This window comes from Myxocyprinus asiaticus, chromosome 2, assembly GCF_019703515.2.
Source record: "Myxocyprinus asiaticus isolate MX2 ecotype Aquarium Trade chromosome 2, UBuf_Myxa_2, whole genome shotgun sequence".
NCBI classification, from domain to species: Eukaryota; Metazoa; Chordata; class Actinopteri; order Cypriniformes; family Catostomidae; genus Myxocyprinus; species Myxocyprinus asiaticus.
Window position 1 is genome coordinate 59,943,772 of NC_059345.1, and position 17,664 is coordinate 59,961,435.

The following is a 17,664-nucleotide window of genomic DNA, read 5'->3' on the forward strand; positions in this document are numbered from 1 at the left end:
ACTCCTTGATACTTCTTGCGGGGATCTAACCAGCAACCTTCCTATTACCAACGCTGAGCTTTTCTGACCACACCCATCACAAAGACCTCACCTTGTTTCCACCTGATTTTAAACCAGGGACGATTCATGTACACTGGTGGCCAAAAGTTTGGAATAATGTACAGATTTTCCTCTTATGGAAAGAAATTGGTACTTTTATTCACCAAAGTGGCATTCAACTGATCACAATAAGTACCGATGTACTTATACTCTTGTTTAGTTGTACATCTGGCCTTCCAAATCTCTTTCTGTCCTTGTTAGAGCCAGCTGTCTTCTGTCTTTGAAGACTGTAGTGTACACCTTTCTATGAAATCTTTCTAGAGAAAGCTGTTTCTTTTTTGCCATTTTTGACCTAATATTGACCTTAAGACATGCCAGCCTATTGCATACTGTGGCAACTCAAAAACAAACACAAAGACAAGGTTAAGATTCATTTAACAAACCAAATAGCTTTCAACTGTGTTTTATATAATGGCAAGTGATTTTCTAGTACCAAATTAGCAATTTAGCATGGTTACTCAAGGATAAGGTGTTGGAGTGATGACTGCTGGAAATGGGACTTGTCTAGATTTTATCAAAAATTACTTTTTTCAAATAGTGATGGTGCTGTTTTTTTACATCAGTAATGTCCTGACTATACTTTGTGATCAAATGAATGCTACTTTGGTGAATGAAAGTACCAATTTCCTTCTGAAACAGCAAAATCTGTACATTATTCCAAGCTTCTGGCCGCCAGTATGAATAAATGTAAATTTTGTGAAATAATTCTTTCTTTTAAAAAAAAATTATTTTTTTTTTTTACCATGGCAGTCTATTACTGTGGTACCAACTATTTCATATGAACCTGTCCCTAAAAAGCATGTAAAAACAAAATTATCTGTGGTTGGTTGCTTTACATGTCAGTGAATCACAGTGGGCAGTTCTTGGCCAAAATAATCTGCAAAGTAGACCAGAATTCATGCAGATAGTCAACAGTCTGTCTACCTGAGACTAGATCACAATAGTCTGTAGAGTTTAATCATTCAAGGTTTTAATTGTGGTTGGTGTACCTGTTGGAAGCTCTCTCGCAGATGGCTCTGGTCCTCTGGATGGCAGAACTCCAGAATGTCTTTGCCAAGAAGATCCTTTGTAAACCCAGTAAAATGAACCGTCAAAAAAAAGCTTTATTTACAAAAGCTCTTAGTACTTGTTAAATATTTTTGCGCTTTCAGCTTCAGGATCAAGATGAATAATCGAAAGATTTAAAATACTTAAAGCTGTGATATGCCCACATATTCTCAATTATTCCGAAAACAGCCTGTCTAATTTCAAAATTAACCTATGATCGTGGCCATATGGATGCCAACAAAAGAAAATATAATACAAACTGTAAAACATTTTCTCTGGCAGTCATGTTTGTTGAAAAGTTATACCTACTCTAACTGATAAGCAATGAACAATAATCTAAAGATGAACAGCATCCAATAAAAACTGCTCAACCTGAGGCTGGTAGCCAATAACATTGAAGCAACGAGGATCAACAAAAGTGATGATGCCATCTGAGCTGTGGCGGGAGAGGAATTCTGTCGGCACAGAGAGCCCATTCATATCCATGGAAACCGGAGAACTGGTCACCTGTGAGACAAGAGGAACGGTAACATCTTTATGCAAACTTTGCACCGTTTTCCTATAGTCTACAAAAACACCTGAAACTTATCGTATTTAAATAAGCCACTCTGGATATAACATAAAAAAACAATTATTAGACACTGTCGAAATGTTAATCTTAATACAACAACATTATTATAAAAGCATATTTCATAAGTTACTGCTCCAACAGTTTTGCTGATACTTGTTAAAGACCACCAAATGAAGAAAACAGCAAGTTATACATTTCTGCAGTGACCCTAAGTATAAAAAGCAAGTTTGTCATTTGTCTTCAGAGCTGATAATTTACAGTATAAATGACAGCTGAATTAAGTTTCCATAAATATTCTATGTGACAAGAAATATACAATAAATATGCACAGGTAAATGACAGATTCAATGCTGTTCCAAAACTGTATGTCTTCTGTTCACAGTATTTTATGGACAATTTGAAATTTCATACCCAAAGATAATCAAATATAAGTGCATCACAGATCATTGATTTCTCTCCTAGAGGTAGAAGCAGTTGTGCAAAATAAAAAAAAATAAAAATAGACTTCACATTTTATGAAGAATATGTGAGCGGTGCTTGCCTAAGCAAAACTTGCAGCCACAATACTGGGGTGTTCTGGGTGATTGCTTGGGCAGCCACAAGTCTCTGTTATATTCTAGTCCCTATATGACTTGAGTCTCTCCTTCAATGCAAGTCTATTTTTCACCAGTTTTATCATCTGCTAGACTACTGCTTAGAAAAAAGTAATAGTACACCTCTCTTGAACAAGCCACATGATTTGAGGTATTATCAGAGACAGGGTAAGCGGGAGGTGCCGGACCACTTGTAGAAAAAAGAATGTAAGAAATCACAACATTCAGTGTGGAGATTATAGGCCATTGTTTACAAAAATTTCAGCGCGTGCACAGTAAGTGCTGGCAGAATGCCGGCAAACTGTTTTGTTAGATTTGACAGATTAGACGATTAAACGGAAGTACGACACAAAATTATCATAAATACATAAATATTCTTAGCTATACAATTATTATAATTATATGAGTTCATAAGACACCTGAAATAATGTTTGCTGAAAAGCCGTGAGTTAAAATGAACTCCTCTGTCCAGTGAGCTCTTTTGATGGCTTGAAGCCACAGCCATCTACGAGAGCCCTCGAAATAATTTTTCAACAACGGAATCCGATAAAAGTTTATTGTTTGTGCACAGTTCTAGCCACCACTTCACGTGTGACGTAAGCGGTTATGTTGCCAAAGGACTGGTCTATTATTGAAGTCCCGCCTTTCAGTTAAAAGAGCCAATCACCTTTTGTAGAGGCACTGGCTGTTTTGTTTTTTCCTATAGAAGCCAAATGCTTATTAGCTTGACCTAAATGAAAAATACAGATTTTTTTAAGTGATTTGAGTTAAAGAAGCCAAATTTATGATACCATTTTTGTCAGATTTTATTGGTTATTCCCTTTCAAGTAGATAGGGGTTGTACATGCATGCCTATTGCCTACATAGAAAATAGTTGCCCGGATGGGTTTCCAAAGAGATTTTGGTATAATTTATGTCCATAGCACAACCTTATGGGATGAGTTACATGCCAAAATTGAATACTTATGGTTTGGGGGTTTTGAATCCCTAACCCTAAGTATGAGCAATAGTAATGGCAGTAATGGAAATGCTCACTATAGCATGTTTTGGCCTTTAATATTATTTATAGGACATGGAATGATGGGGAAAAGAGGGCAGTATTGGTTCAGGTAATGACTGAGGTCAGATTCAACCTTGCATCACCTCATATGTGTGCCACAACTCAATATGCTAGATCACGTGCACTGATGTCTGAGTCATGGCTCTAATATAACATGCATGCTTTTCTACAGCCATTCATGGAACAAATTAATGTGCTTACAGTGACAACATACCTGCAGTCTTCCAATCGCAACCAAACAGTATTTGCTGGTTTGACCTGCTTCTGTGTCTTCCTCAGGAATGGTCATGCCTAACAAAACACAAATACCAGATCACTGATTTAGCCCTTCTGAACAAACACTGACGTCAGACATCTGGTGACCAGACCTTAGTGATGTTGACCCAACGCAAAATATTCTCAATCGTTTGTGCTCCGTTTGTGCTGTAAACATTTTCGTTTGTGCTGCTTCAGTTTTTTTTAGATATTAAAATAATATTTATAGGTCATTCTGAGGTCACTCAGCCCCCCCAAATTCACCCCAAATAGTCTCGTTTGTTTGTGCTTCGTTTGTGCCGGTAAAAGTTTCGTATGTGCTGCATCGGTTTTTAAAGTATTAGACAATGAATTATAGACGATGACGTCACCAGTCCGCCACATGCTCCAAATTCACTCAAAATAGACTCAATCGTTTGTGCTTCGTTTGTGCCGGTAAAAGTTTCGTTTGTGCTGCTTCGGTTTTTTAGATATTAAAATAATATTTATAGGTCATTCTGAGGTCACTCAGCCCCCACACATGCTCCAAATTCACCCCAAATAGTCTCTTTGTTTGTGCTTCGTTTGTGCCGGTAAAAGTTTCAATTGTGCTGCTTCGGTTTTTTAAATATTAGACACTGAATAACAGGCGAATTATAAATGTTGATATTTATTGAATACAATACTGACAGAATAAAATAGATCACTTAATGGTCACAAAAATCAAATATAGGTTAGTAGCAGTCTCGGTCATTCTGATTACTATATATTAGGCTACTATTTTATATATTTCTAAAATAGGTCTATCTTGTTTTGTGTGTAATCAGTACGATTTATGAGCAGTGAGTATTTTATTTCGGGTTTGTCATTTCAATCTCTTACCAAAATGTTGGATGAAGATGTTTTAATACAACAACAACTCCTTCTTATCAATGTTTTTGTAGTCGCTATGGTGTTTATTAAAAACTTATTGGTGTTCAGACAGCAGCAGCTCAATATTCATCTGGTGCTGTCGGACTCTTTTTCTGTCACTCACTTTCGCTCAGCTCTGGGCACGAGAACAAAAGCGCAAATCTCCTCGATGTGAACACACTTTTAGAGTCGAATTGCCGAAGACTTTCTGTCAAGACTAATCATCACATCATTTGTTCAATAAACAATTATCTTTACTTCATTCACTGGTCTTTCCTGATTGAACTTTTTATTTATTTACATGGCGTATCATCTGCTACACTTCACCACCTCCACTAGGCGCAAGTGACACTTCTGTTCAAGATGCTCTTGTGGAAATTAGTGTAGAGTTACTAGAGAAAAAGTCGATATAAATCAAACTACTAAAGTCGTTACTAAATCAAATTTATGGCCAATGTAAGTACAATGTTTTAACACTGTCAGTTACAATATTATTTGTTAACTTCAAGAATAATGGTACAACATTCAAGAGAGCTAAGATTGTCAATGTTTATTGAACAGAAAACTCATTGCTAATACTAATATATGCTAATTACAGTTGCACATGTGACCCATGTTTTTTTGAATACATTGTGCATCTAGGGGTCAACATTACCATATTGGTCCTAATATAAGATATATTATCCTTATCTATTATTACTATATTATATTATCCTTATATTCGGACCAATACAGTAATACATGAAAACAAGTTTATACTGAACATGACGTTTTTTGAGTCAGGATTATTTAAGTGGGTAATTATGTTTTGCTTATGCCAGATGCCCAAGAAACCAGCAGTCAACAGAGATTCCATTTTCACTGTCCTGTGTTCATCAAAAGAGGCCATAGTCCAAAATGGCAACATAGCTACTCCTAATCTGGACAGAGCTTAGTAAGCAGCTAGAAAACAAGATCACTGCAAAGGCTCTATACACTTTTGTTAAATTAAATAGACACAACATCTGGACTGCTTTAGGGTTTACTCATGAATGTGATCATGAAACAAATGGCAGTAGTGATGACACTGATTTTGAGCCAGCGTCCCTTTCACCAAGACCAAAAGATTGCTGGACATTTGATCTTAAATTTCCATTTCAGAAATGGATTGAATTCATGCCTGAAATGGTTAAATACAACAACAAGTTCTCTAAAACATAAAAAAGGGAATATTCAATTTTGAAGCCTGGCATCTGGACACGTGATAAATCATCATGTTTTAAGTTTAAGTTTTTAAAGGTCCAATATTTGTGTTAATGGATGTTCGATAGTACACAGTAATTAAATTTCAAAAGTAAAATCATTTTGGCTTAATTCTTAATTCACTGAGTCACGAGTTTCCACATACATACACACATATTTTTATATATATATATATATATATATATATATATATATATATATATATATATATATAGTACTAGTCAAAAGTTTGAAAACATTAAGATTTTTTAATGTTTCTGAAAGAAGTCTCTTCTTCTCACCAAGGCTGCATTTATTTGATCAAAAATACAGTAAAACAGTAATACTGTGAAGTATTATTCCAATGTAAAACAGTTGTTTTCTATCTGAATATATAGTAAACTGTAATTTATTCCTGTGATCAAAGCTGAATTTTCAGCATCATTACTTCAGTCTTCAGTGTCACATGATCCTTCAGAAATCATTCTAATATGCTGATTTGCTGCTCAAGAAACATTCATTATTATTATCAGTTGAAAACAGTTGTGCTGCTTTTTTTTTTTTCGTGGAAACCATGATACACAACCATTCAAAGGTTTGGGGTAAGTAATATATATATATATATATATATATATATATATATATATATATATAAAATACTTTTATTCAGCAAGGACGCATTAAATTGATCAAAAGAGACAGTAAAGACATTTATATTGTTAAAAAGATTTCTATTTCAAATAAATGCTGTTCTTTTTACCTTTCTATTCATCAAAGAATCCACACAAAAATGTATCACGGTTTCCACAAAAATATTAAGCATGCAAAAATGGTTTTCAACATTGATAAAAAATAAGAACCATTCTTAATAACTGAGCACCAATAATAATTGATAATAGTTGAGCACAAAATCAGCATTTTACTAAGATTTCTGAAGGATCATGTGACATTGAAGTCTGGAGTTTTTTATTTTTATTTTATTTTTTCAAATTTTTTATTATGCCAGTCAAATTACAAACAATGAACATGGCAATAATCATTCCAACACATAGTATAAAATATAGAGCATATATAGACTACAAATAGAAAAAAGAATATACAGTATAATCTATAAAATAAACAATACAAGTAAAATAAATAAAAACAAAAACTAAATTAAAAACAAACAAACAAACCATTGAAGACTGGAGTAATGATGCTGAAAATTCAGCTTTGACATCACAGAAATAAAATTACATTTTAAATTATATTAAAACATAAAACAGCTATTTTATAGTGTATTGTTTCACAATATTACTGTTTTTACTGTATTTTTTTTATCAAATAAATACAGCCTTGGTGAGATTAAGAGACGTCTTTCAAAAACATTTAAAAATCTTAACCCAGACGATGTTTTAAAATAATTTTCCGCCTCTAATTTGCAAATATGGCTGTCCTCTGCCAAAACTGACATTATACAAGCAGACAGGTATAATCTGGTTGCATATCAAAGTAATAAAGAGCATGTAAAGCCTGCGTTATGTTGCGTTTGTTTTTTTAACACTATGATACTGATCAACAATGCATAACAGGGCCATATGGTGTGAAAGGAGCGTGTTCCTTACCATTAATGCAGTGATTACCATTCAATGTGATGCAAACCATTTGGGATGTCTTTGTTTAGACCACTGCATTTCATTATGACATGATAATGCCTGACAATCAAGTGTTTTGTGTTATTTTTATACTTATTTTGTGCTGTTATGCAACAAACAGGATGTTCAGCATGTGAGATTTTAAGATGCACACAGACAAATATGTTGGAGATGTTTGTATGATACCTGGAACACCAATGGCACACATGCTGTTGTACTAATTGGAATATTTATTATGTCATATGGGAGTCATCCAAAACTCCAGACTGCTCCATGGACCGCAGTATTCTAACAAAATTTAACATCAAATTCCAGAGTTCTTATAGTTCAAGGAGTTCACACACATGTTCAAAGTGTTCTATGAGGCTATGGATGGTGAGATGAATGCATATAATTCTGCCCAATGCTGTTTCAGATACTGTGTACACTTCAGTGTTTTGGAAGCTGCTCTAAAATTGTATCTTGCCAAGCTTCAATCTACTCATAAGTTGCTACACTACAGTTAAGCTATCCTTTTGAAAAAGTAGTCAGCAACACTACAGCTACCAGTAGCAAAATGTAGCTAACTAAATTTCAGCTAGTTAAGAGGGCAATATCTTTTAAAATAAGTAAGAGAGCGAAAGAAAGAGATTCAGGGAGACTGTGTTTGATTATTCTCAGATCACTCGCCATACAATGTGGTAAAAAACTGTGATGTACCGTTTTAATGTCCTACACCACTGCTTGTTGGAAGAAAGTAGCCTGTTATTGGAAAAGAAACACTATTTTAAAAACAGATAAATACTGTCATGCTACTGAAAATGTAATTAGGTCATTACACTGGAAAAAGTATCTTTGTCTTTTGATTTTGCATTAAAGGGGTCATGACATGAGAAATAAATTTGTTCTTGATCTTTTGACATATAAGAGGTCATTGTACTATAAAAACATACTGTAATTTCAGAACTGAAAACGTCCTCCTTAATAGAAAAAGAGCATTTATTTAAACCAAGCTGCAAAAAAAGTCTCTTTGGGATTTGTGGAACATGTGACGTCACAAGGACCAAATACATCTGCATATACAACGCCTTTTTTTTTCGTCATTGCACCCTTGGCCCCGCCCACCGGTGCTCAATCAGTCACACAGGTGAAGACGAGTGAGATGGGGCCTGTCATTGGAGATTCATCCAAAGTGGTCTTCCACAGGACACCTTCATGTGCCTGTCTGGACTGAAATATTTATTTACATAAACATGCACAGACAGATGTCTTTGACCACTTGATACATATCTTGGGCTGCTTTTAAAAGATGCAGTGTGAAGTTACAACTCTGAAGAGGAGAAGCTCTTTGTCATTCACATGCAGCCCTGCTGTTTTGAGCACAAATGCATCATTGACGTGTTCTTTCGCGCATCTGCGCTATTTTTAGTTGTTGGTGTATGAAAACATGATGGAATGACAATGGAAACTGGATGTGGATGTGTCTTAAGCATATTTTAGAGTGGATTATATGTTTGGCTCATATCATATCATAATACGAATCAAGCTTCGCAAAGGAACTGTTATTGAAGGAAGGGGCAGTTAAAACACTTGGATGCGATCACAAAAAACGTGAGTAAACAGTTTCATCCATGAATATTTCATATGTCATGACAGTGTGATAGTTTATGGTGCTGATACCCTGTTTACAAAGGGCACGTCCGTTGATGAGATGCAATGGCTTATGGCTGTCTACACCGGGCGCGTCGACATGAACTTTCGAAACCGTTTATTTGTGTTGTTGGCAGTAGTAGTGCCACCGCGTGCAGCGCAAAATGGAATGGGACATCTGTTTACTGTTGGCGCAACGTAACGCCGCAACGGACGCTTCCATGGTAGACAGCATCATTGATTATAATGGGTTCTATTGCTTTGACACAACTATCGCGTCCGGTATAGACCGGGTATGTGTTAACAGTTGTGCTTAAAATGAACAGATTAATATATTCGGATGCAATGTGTTGGATGTGTGTTATGTGTCAACCCTGACATTTAGTTTTATAATGTTGTTGAGCTGGATCATTCTCTTCCGACTGAGATTAAAAAATGGCTCTATTCAAGGGGCTGCACGATGTTAGCCAATCATTTCATATTACACTGAAGTTTTAAGGAGGCACTTAGGCCAAAACCGAGCATTTCAGACAGAGGGCCAGAGACAGGGTGCAAAATATATAGTACTAAATTATTATGTTTAATGCAAAACAACTTTACTAACATTATCAGTGGACCTCAAGGAAGATAATAAAACTATATATATATAAAAAAAAGAGCATTTTGTGATCCCTTTAAGAAATGTAAATATGTGGCACTGGCAATTTTGTTTTTCATTGCTTAATAGTCTGCCAGTGCCATAAGACAAAATAAACTTATATTCAAGATACACTTTCTGAAAACAAGCCTTTATATTTTATGAAGTTTTGCTTATTCATCCATTATTGGTATGTGTATAATTATTATTATTTTTTTTTATTATTATCTATGTCTTGCTGCTGTTTTTGTATTGTTTTTGTTTTGTTGTACACTGGAAGCTCCTGTCACCAAGACAAATTCCTTGTATGTGTAAGCATACTTGGCAATAAAGCTGATTCTGATTATTTTATTATTATTTGTTTAGATATTTTTACTAAAAAACAGGGTAGAGATACTAAGAATATGTACATTTTGAAAGATAGAATATGACTGTCTGCAGTGTAGCATGGCTACTTTTAGTTAGTTACTCCCAAACACTGATATATTTGTGCATTAATTTTTATGTTTTTGTGTATTTGCTTCACTTCAGAGGCTTAAACTGAAAGAGATGTCAGTAGCTATTGAGTGTGTTTGTGCATGGCCGTAAGTACCCGCTGGCGGCCAGGCCTTGATATAGCCAGTACAGTGCACAACAGAGTACTGTGCCTCTCCCTCCTTCGACGGTCCCAGACCATTCCTGTGAGTGAAGTAGAAAAACAAAGAGAATAAAACAAACAAAACATGTCTTGTACTCGTGTTTTGTACTTATAAGTCAGCATTCAGTTCCAATAAGGATTCTGTTCTGCAAGATATGATTTGGAAATCCAGCACAGACCTTGGAAAAATTTCCCCTTTAGCATTTACATTAAATCAAAACAACAACATGGCTCAATCTGTCCACATCTGTATTTTTTTACCCGTGTTTTTGTGAACTGTCCAACAGGCCTTTATGTCATTTTTGCATAAAAGCACAAGACACTTGAACACCATCTATCAGTTAGACAGCTGAATTGCACTTTCGCTCACAGTTGTTCCTGAAAGAGGTGATTTCTGTATTCCAGAGCTGTCACAGTGCAAAACACACATTGCATCAAATTTGCTGTAGACAAAGATCATGCCTGGCATGAAGAGGAGGGTAGGGGGTTAAACATGAGGGGTCAAAGGGCAAAAAACCCTCTGGAGTCGATGGAGTTACCGGCATGATCACTTATTTTTTTCTTATAACAACAGCAAAGACTTAAAATACTCCGTCATTTATGGTCATACAGATAAGAGGAAGACATCATTCGAAACTGTAAAGGGTCTACTTTTGTTGTGTCCACTCACAATAAAAACAAAACACTGTGCTTTTGTAAAATACAGAAAACAAACATGATACACTTTCTGCTGCCTCTATCTCCGTAAACTTTTTTCTGGAGCATGTCACAAAAATGAACCGAAACTCAGTGTATAACTGTCACACAGACATTATAAATATGTCTATAGAAACCTTGAAATGTCTACTTTTAAATGAGCCTATTCAAATCCAAAACAAATATTCTCAGATTACGTAATGCGTATGAAACTAATGAGAGGTTCAGTTTTTCTGTCAAAACATACGTGCTCAATTGTGCCTTTGACCCCCTTTGTTTACATTTTTATTATATTGTGCACTTTGTTGTAAATAAACTACCAAAAAAAATAAAATAAATATGTGTGCTCAAAAATGTGCCTTTGACCCTCATTATTTATATTTTGATTGCATTGTGCATTTTGCTGTAAATAAACTACCAAAAAAACCTGTGTGCTCACAAATGTGCCTTTAACCTTTAGTCTCCTTGTATACTTTCTTTTTTTCTCTCTCTCTCTCTCACAGTGGCATTCCACTTTGATAGCCCCATTAGGTGGTGGGCCATTATCACTCTAGTTGTGGAGGACATCAATATTCATGACCACTGACATTTCCTCACATTACAGCCTTTCTAAAACAAAATGTGTCATACAAAAGTTAAATCAATGTAGTGTTTTATGTGGCCTACAAAATCCAGCACTCAAAAGTCTTGTAAAAAACTGATTAGTATGTTTTATGGCCTGTCACAGTCTGTCTCCCTCATTTTCTTCAAGGACTCTTATATTGAAGTTTTCCACTGGACTGTATTTCCCATAGTTCACTGCCCTAATCACTTCCATCCGTTTATTATTATCCTCACCTGTATCCTATTCCCTCATTAGTTCCTTTTATATAAATGTCCTCTAGTTTTAGCCACTCCTTTGTCAGTCCTTGAAGTGTTACGTTGTGCTAAGTTTTGATGTTTAGAGTTATAGTTTGTTCCACTCCAGTGTCTGTTCAACTCCTACAATTATTATTAAAGGATTTAAAGATTTCACTCATGTGTCTCCTCTCTTCCTCTTCCACTCCTATACACAAACATTACAATATCAGTGTCCTTCATTTTTTTTACTAACCAAGTTTAAACAAGATTTTCTCAAAAATACAAATGTGAACATACACGTTGCTCACAAATTTTTGTAGCACAATTTGTGCTGAATACAGTGTAATGAGACTTTTGCCATTAATATGGTGTAAGTAGCTGAAAAAAGCACAAATGTCAAGGCATGTCAAAACATATCCAGGATCCAAAAAAACGCTTCAGACATTCATGGAAGATTTAATGGGAACATTGGTGTTGCATTCTCAGGAATGACTTCTAGGAATTTTGTGATACTTTTTTTTGTGACTTCCCAGATAGGGAATTTCCATATTTAATCAATTTTGTTTCAGGAAAGGGCGGTTAAATGTTGCAAAAGACTTTTCTACATATCAATCAGTTGTGATGTTGTGGGAAACGAAACAAGCACAGTCTGTTCCTAATCTCCTGTTGATATTTCCTCTAACTTGAGATGTTCTTATCGTGAGTACTGTTCCCATTATTAAGTTATGATTAATTTATGTCCGTTACAAACTTACATTTATGATGCACACAGTATACAGTATATGGCCAGTTGTTTAATTTATCAGTTTTAGCTGATTAATTAAATTCACACAGCAGTCACCTTTACAAAAACATGGTAGATGTAAGGCAAAACATGCCATATTCATTAGTAACGCTTAATACTACAATATTATGACACAAGATAAGTTAAGACAACTCATCATCAGAGCTCTGTTTTGAATAAGAGGACATTTGGTTTTCTTTCTAATAACAGTTTGTGATGTTGTGATTGAAACAGCAGAAAATGTTGTGTGTTTTGCTACCGCATTAAAAAAAAACTGCATTAAAAAGGAGAAATAAATAAAGGGAAAAGAGTATAGATACCTGTATCTCTTTCTCATGCTTGACAAACGATTCAGTGAGATATGATCCAATGGTGCATTGCCACACCTAAAGACACGTTCAAGAAATCACATTCATATAAGTCCATTTTTCATCACAAAAGAATAGGCATCCAAACTCAATGGACCTATTCATATAGATTCAGCCTCTGCCTTTGGATATTCTTAGTAAAACCTTAAATTAAGCTTTGGAAACTTGAACTTAATTAATGATAAATTACCACAAATTAACTCTTAAACATGAATGAAAAAATGCTTTGGGTACTAAGATCACAATCAAATATGAAATTAAATTAATCAGTTATCATTAAATATTTGCTAAGATTGCGTTAACTGAAAACTGTCGTTTTCAAATTTAAAAAACATTAATGGGTAATTCCAAAAGCTGCTCACCATTTTGAAAACAAGAAGGAAAAAACTTTTTAAATGTAATGTTCACCAACTCTGAATATACATAATATACAAATAATAAGTTTCAGAATATATTATTAATTAATAAAGTGTATCTGTTTCAACGGACTGGCGCTAGACAATTTTAGTTTTTTATATCTTGTAGCTTTAGTTTTGCTATTGTGTAGCCTATGTCACAAGTCTGGTTTGTTAGTGCTAAACATAGACTATGGCTTTAAAAATTACTATAGGCCTAAAGTTAAAGCATGAATTATGAACCATACATGTTAGCTGGGTTACTACTTAAGGTAGAGCTACTCCCAGGTAAAATGTTCACTGGCTATGAATTGTCATTTTTTAATTATTAAAAATGTTAATATCGACTATATCAATATTATATCAAATCTAAATACACAAATGGAATGGCACTGTAATTATCAGGAAAATTTAAACAAATATACAGATAAAAATAAACCATAATGGAAGTTTTACAACCCAGTCAATTAAAGTGATGTATAATGATTATTTGTAGTGCATAAAAACAGAATATTAACCCTACAATATTCTACGATAAATAATATTCTAGTTATCGCACACTAGTTATCATCCATTAGCTCTACAGCTGCACATTTATTACTACATTTGAACCTAGCTAGTAACTCTCTAAACTACAGTGATGTTATGAGTGACCAGAGACATGACATCAATGTTGCAGGGCCAAATATTTTGCATTTGTTCTTACTTGAGCTGTTCATCCCTTCCAAAATCAATTTCAATTGACCTGGCAAGAAAAAGTGGCTTTTCCCTCAGGTCTCTGTCAAAAAAGTTGATCATTGTCCATGAATGCATGGTATGAAAATGCACAACAATAACGCTAGTGTTCAGTGACTTATTGAAGCATCCCTAAAAGTTGAATTATGGTTAGCAGAATTAAGGTAAGGGATTACATGTGACCTTATGCTTAATAATTTTGTGGTATTAAGGATGTTGATTATGTTTTGAAAAAAGAAGCGGTCATCCACTAACATGCTGTTTCAATCTGAAACAAGTTCCCCAAATAGAAACCATTCAACATAAACAGATTCTTAGTCTATGTTGCCAACTCTCCTATTTATGTGTTGACATATGGAGCCTAATCATGCATTATGATTTTCTTGTCACAGTTTACAAATTGAACTAGTACGGATATTCTAAGCAAATTTGGGAAGTGCTGTTTTCCTCTGCTGATAAATATAGACCTTTTCAAAAGAACATTATACATGAAAAAACCTTTTAGCCAGACTGCAGGTAGGAAAAGTTTAATGTTTTGCATGTGTTCAGAGAAAATGAAACAAAACAATCTTGTTTTTTTTTTTTTATGGGACAACGACTTAAATGTCTGCTCGCCTCATTGCCAATAATTGCATTATTAATGTATTCTGTTGTGCAAAATGATCACACAGGCTTTAAACTAGCGTGGTTAAAACTGTTCGAATGAGAAGGGAACAAACAACGTTCAGCTAAATAGTGAAAATACTTCAAGAAAAACCAGGTGGTTGAAGAGCTATTTACAAGAATAAAACGCAGACACTCTGTGAATGTTGCTATCAGATTGATAGTTGTGATTCTAGAACATCTTTGTTCGAAAAGCATTTCTAGGCTGAAATAAATCTATTCAGTGGAATGTATTGTACAGTAATTAGTGATATAAATGCTAACAGCTCACCACTAGAAAAACTGACATTTAAATTATCACATGATATAATTGTTTTATTAAGAGTGACATTTGAGTCAAACCTGAGTAAAAGCTGACCTAGGCAGCTACCTACCTCAGGGTTCCCCATCATATTCACACAGGAAATAGACATGCTGCTTTTGAATGTTCATGTACCCTAAAATTTAACCCATTATGCCAAATTACTGACAAGTGCTATCCCTCATCACCCGCCATCCCCAGTGGTTCAAATTTTGGTAATCATAGGCTGATTTCAGCAGCAGAACATTCTAACCCCTGTCGCCGAATTCATAGCGTGATCAGTCTGTGGTTTAAAGATTAATTTGATAGAAACTGCATTCACAAAAAAAACAATTTTAAGCTAATTAAATATTTTAGAGCTGAGCATATCTAGAAACTTTTTTATTCACTGTATAAATCTCCAGTACTTGAACTTTTCCATGACCATGAAAACCCTGCCTCCTAAAACAGCATTTTTAGGCATTACAGTAACACTGTTCCAGAAGGTAAGCAGCAACATTACACTGCCTTCTAAGATACCTCGCTTTGTCAACATTGAATGTATTATTTGTGTATTTGCGCATTTGTGAGGTCAGACACTGATGTTGGACGAGAAGGCCTGGCTCGCAGTCTTCGCTCTAATTCATCCCAAATGTGCTCTATCGGGTTGAGGTCAGGACTCTGTGCAGGCCAGTCAAGTTCTTCAACACCAAACTCGCTCATCCATGTCTTTATGGATCTTGCTTTGTGCACTGGTGCGCAGTCATGTTGGAACAGGAAGGGGCCATCCCCAAACTGTTTCCACAAAGTTGGGAGCATGGAATTGTCCAAAATCTCTTGGTATGCTGAAGCATTCAGAGTTCCTTTCACTGGAACTAAGGGGCCAAGCCCAGCTCCTGAAAAACAACCCCACACCATAATCCCCCCTCCACCAAACTTCATAGTTGGCACAATGCAGTCAGACAAGTACTGTTCTCCTGGCAACCGCCAAACCCAGACTCGTCCATCAGATTGCCAGATGGAGAAGCATGATTCGTCACTCCAGAGAACGCGTCTCCACTGCTCTAGAGTCCAGTGGCGGCATGCTTTACACCACTGCATCTGACGCTTTGCATTGCACTTGGTGATATATGGCTTGGATGCAGCTGCTCGGCCATGGAAACCCATTCCATGAAGCTCTCTACGCACTGTTCTTGAGCTAATCTGAAGGCCACATGAACTTTGGAGGTCTGTAGCGATTGACTCTGCAGAAAGTTGGCGACCTCTGCGCACTATGCACCTCAGCATCTGCTGACCCCGGTCTGTCATTTTACGTGGCCTACCACTTCGTGGCTGAGTTGCTGTCATTCCCAATCGCTTCCACTTTGTTATAATACCACTGACAGTTGACTGTGGAATATTTAGTAGCGAGGAAATTTCACGACTGGACTTGTTGCACAGGTGGCATCCTATCACAGTACCACGCTGGAATTCACTGAGCTCCTGAGAGCGGCCCATTCTTTCACAAATGTTTGTAGAAGCAGTCTGCATGCCTAGGTGCTTCGTTTTATACACCTGTGGCCATGGAAGTGATTGGAACACCTGAATTAAATTATTTGGATGGGTGAGCGAATACTTTTGGCAATATAGAGTATATTGCATATATATATATTGCTTGTTTTATTCCTATATCATTGAACATCAGCCAAGTCAACAGCTATCCATTTTGCAATAGAGTTCGTCACTCTGTCTTGTTCTCACAGGACGTGTTACTAGCTTCCATCTGTGCTATTTTGTATCATACTGCCGTCTATGTACATATGCATCAAAGATGCTTTTGGAACATCTCATTGGTATTTAGTGTCATAAACAAAGTGTTTTTTTATGCTGTGTCAAGTAAAAAATGGTTGAAACTATGAAAATCATGTCTTGAGATCCTTGTATTCTGTTGAACTTTCATTCTGTGGCTGTGCTGCATGTGAGGTTTGTTGAGGAGCGCTGACTGACCCCTGCTGACGCGGCTGATAAAAAACATGAAGTTTCATGTACTTCAAGCTCTAATTGCTCAGATGGTAGGATAATATGTAATTTTATTGCAGAATTTACATACAGGTCAGGAGGATTGATTAATGATTAAACATGTTATTTTTATATAATTAATCACACTAAACATGTTAAATCGGCAGCCCAATTATACTGTAGATGATATTTAAACAGGCCCAGTTATATCAATACAAATATTTCTAAATTATAAATAAATTAGAAAACTATTGTACCTAAAGTTTGTATATTGTTTCTGGAGCCTCATTAGCACTGCACATTTTGGGTCTCTCTTAGTTAAAGGTGCACTCAGTGGTAATTTTTCAACTTTTAAATGAAAAAATAAATAAAAAAATAATAGTATTTTAGAAAAATATGTTTAAACTAATGAAAACTCACATGAGATGAAAACTCTAGTTGTATCAGTGCTAGAGAAAAAGTTGCTAAATCATCTCAGATGAATGAAAACTATATTAAACCACTAAGAGCTAGCCTACACACAGACACTCTAAGGCAGGGGTCGGCAACCTTTTTGACATGGAGTGCCATTGTTTATTTTCCATGTATGCAATTTTCCGAAGTTGGAGTCCACTTGTGAAAATGTTCCTAT

General features: G+C 35.5%; 1 protein-coding gene across 13 annotated transcripts in view; it reads right to left on the reverse strand.

The window, feature by feature from the left end:
• LOC127452865 (aryl hydrocarbon receptor nuclear translocator 2-like) overlaps positions 1 to 17,664 on the reverse strand; it is a 1,027,890-nt gene that overhangs the window by 126,094 nt on the left and 884,132 nt on the right. For 8 of the 13 annotated variants that reach the window (XM_051718707.1, XM_051718689.1, XM_051718716.1 and 5 more), the window contains 6 exons: positions 14,064 to 14,135; positions 12,915 to 12,980; positions 10,230 to 10,315; positions 3,585 to 3,661; positions 1,519 to 1,653; positions 1,089 to 1,163 (listed from right to left, as the gene is read on the reverse strand). In XM_051718707.1, the coding sequence (XP_051574667.1) occupies positions 1,089 to 1,163; positions 1,519 to 1,653; positions 3,585 to 3,661; positions 10,230 to 10,315; positions 12,915 to 12,980; positions 14,064 to 14,135 (511 nt within the window). The remainder of the gene's footprint in view (positions 1 to 1,088; positions 1,164 to 1,518; positions 1,654 to 3,584; positions 3,662 to 10,229; positions 10,316 to 12,914; positions 12,981 to 14,063; positions 14,136 to 17,664) is intronic. The other 5 variants (XM_051718730.1, XM_051718748.1, XM_051718724.1 and 2 more) reach the window with 2 other exon arrangements.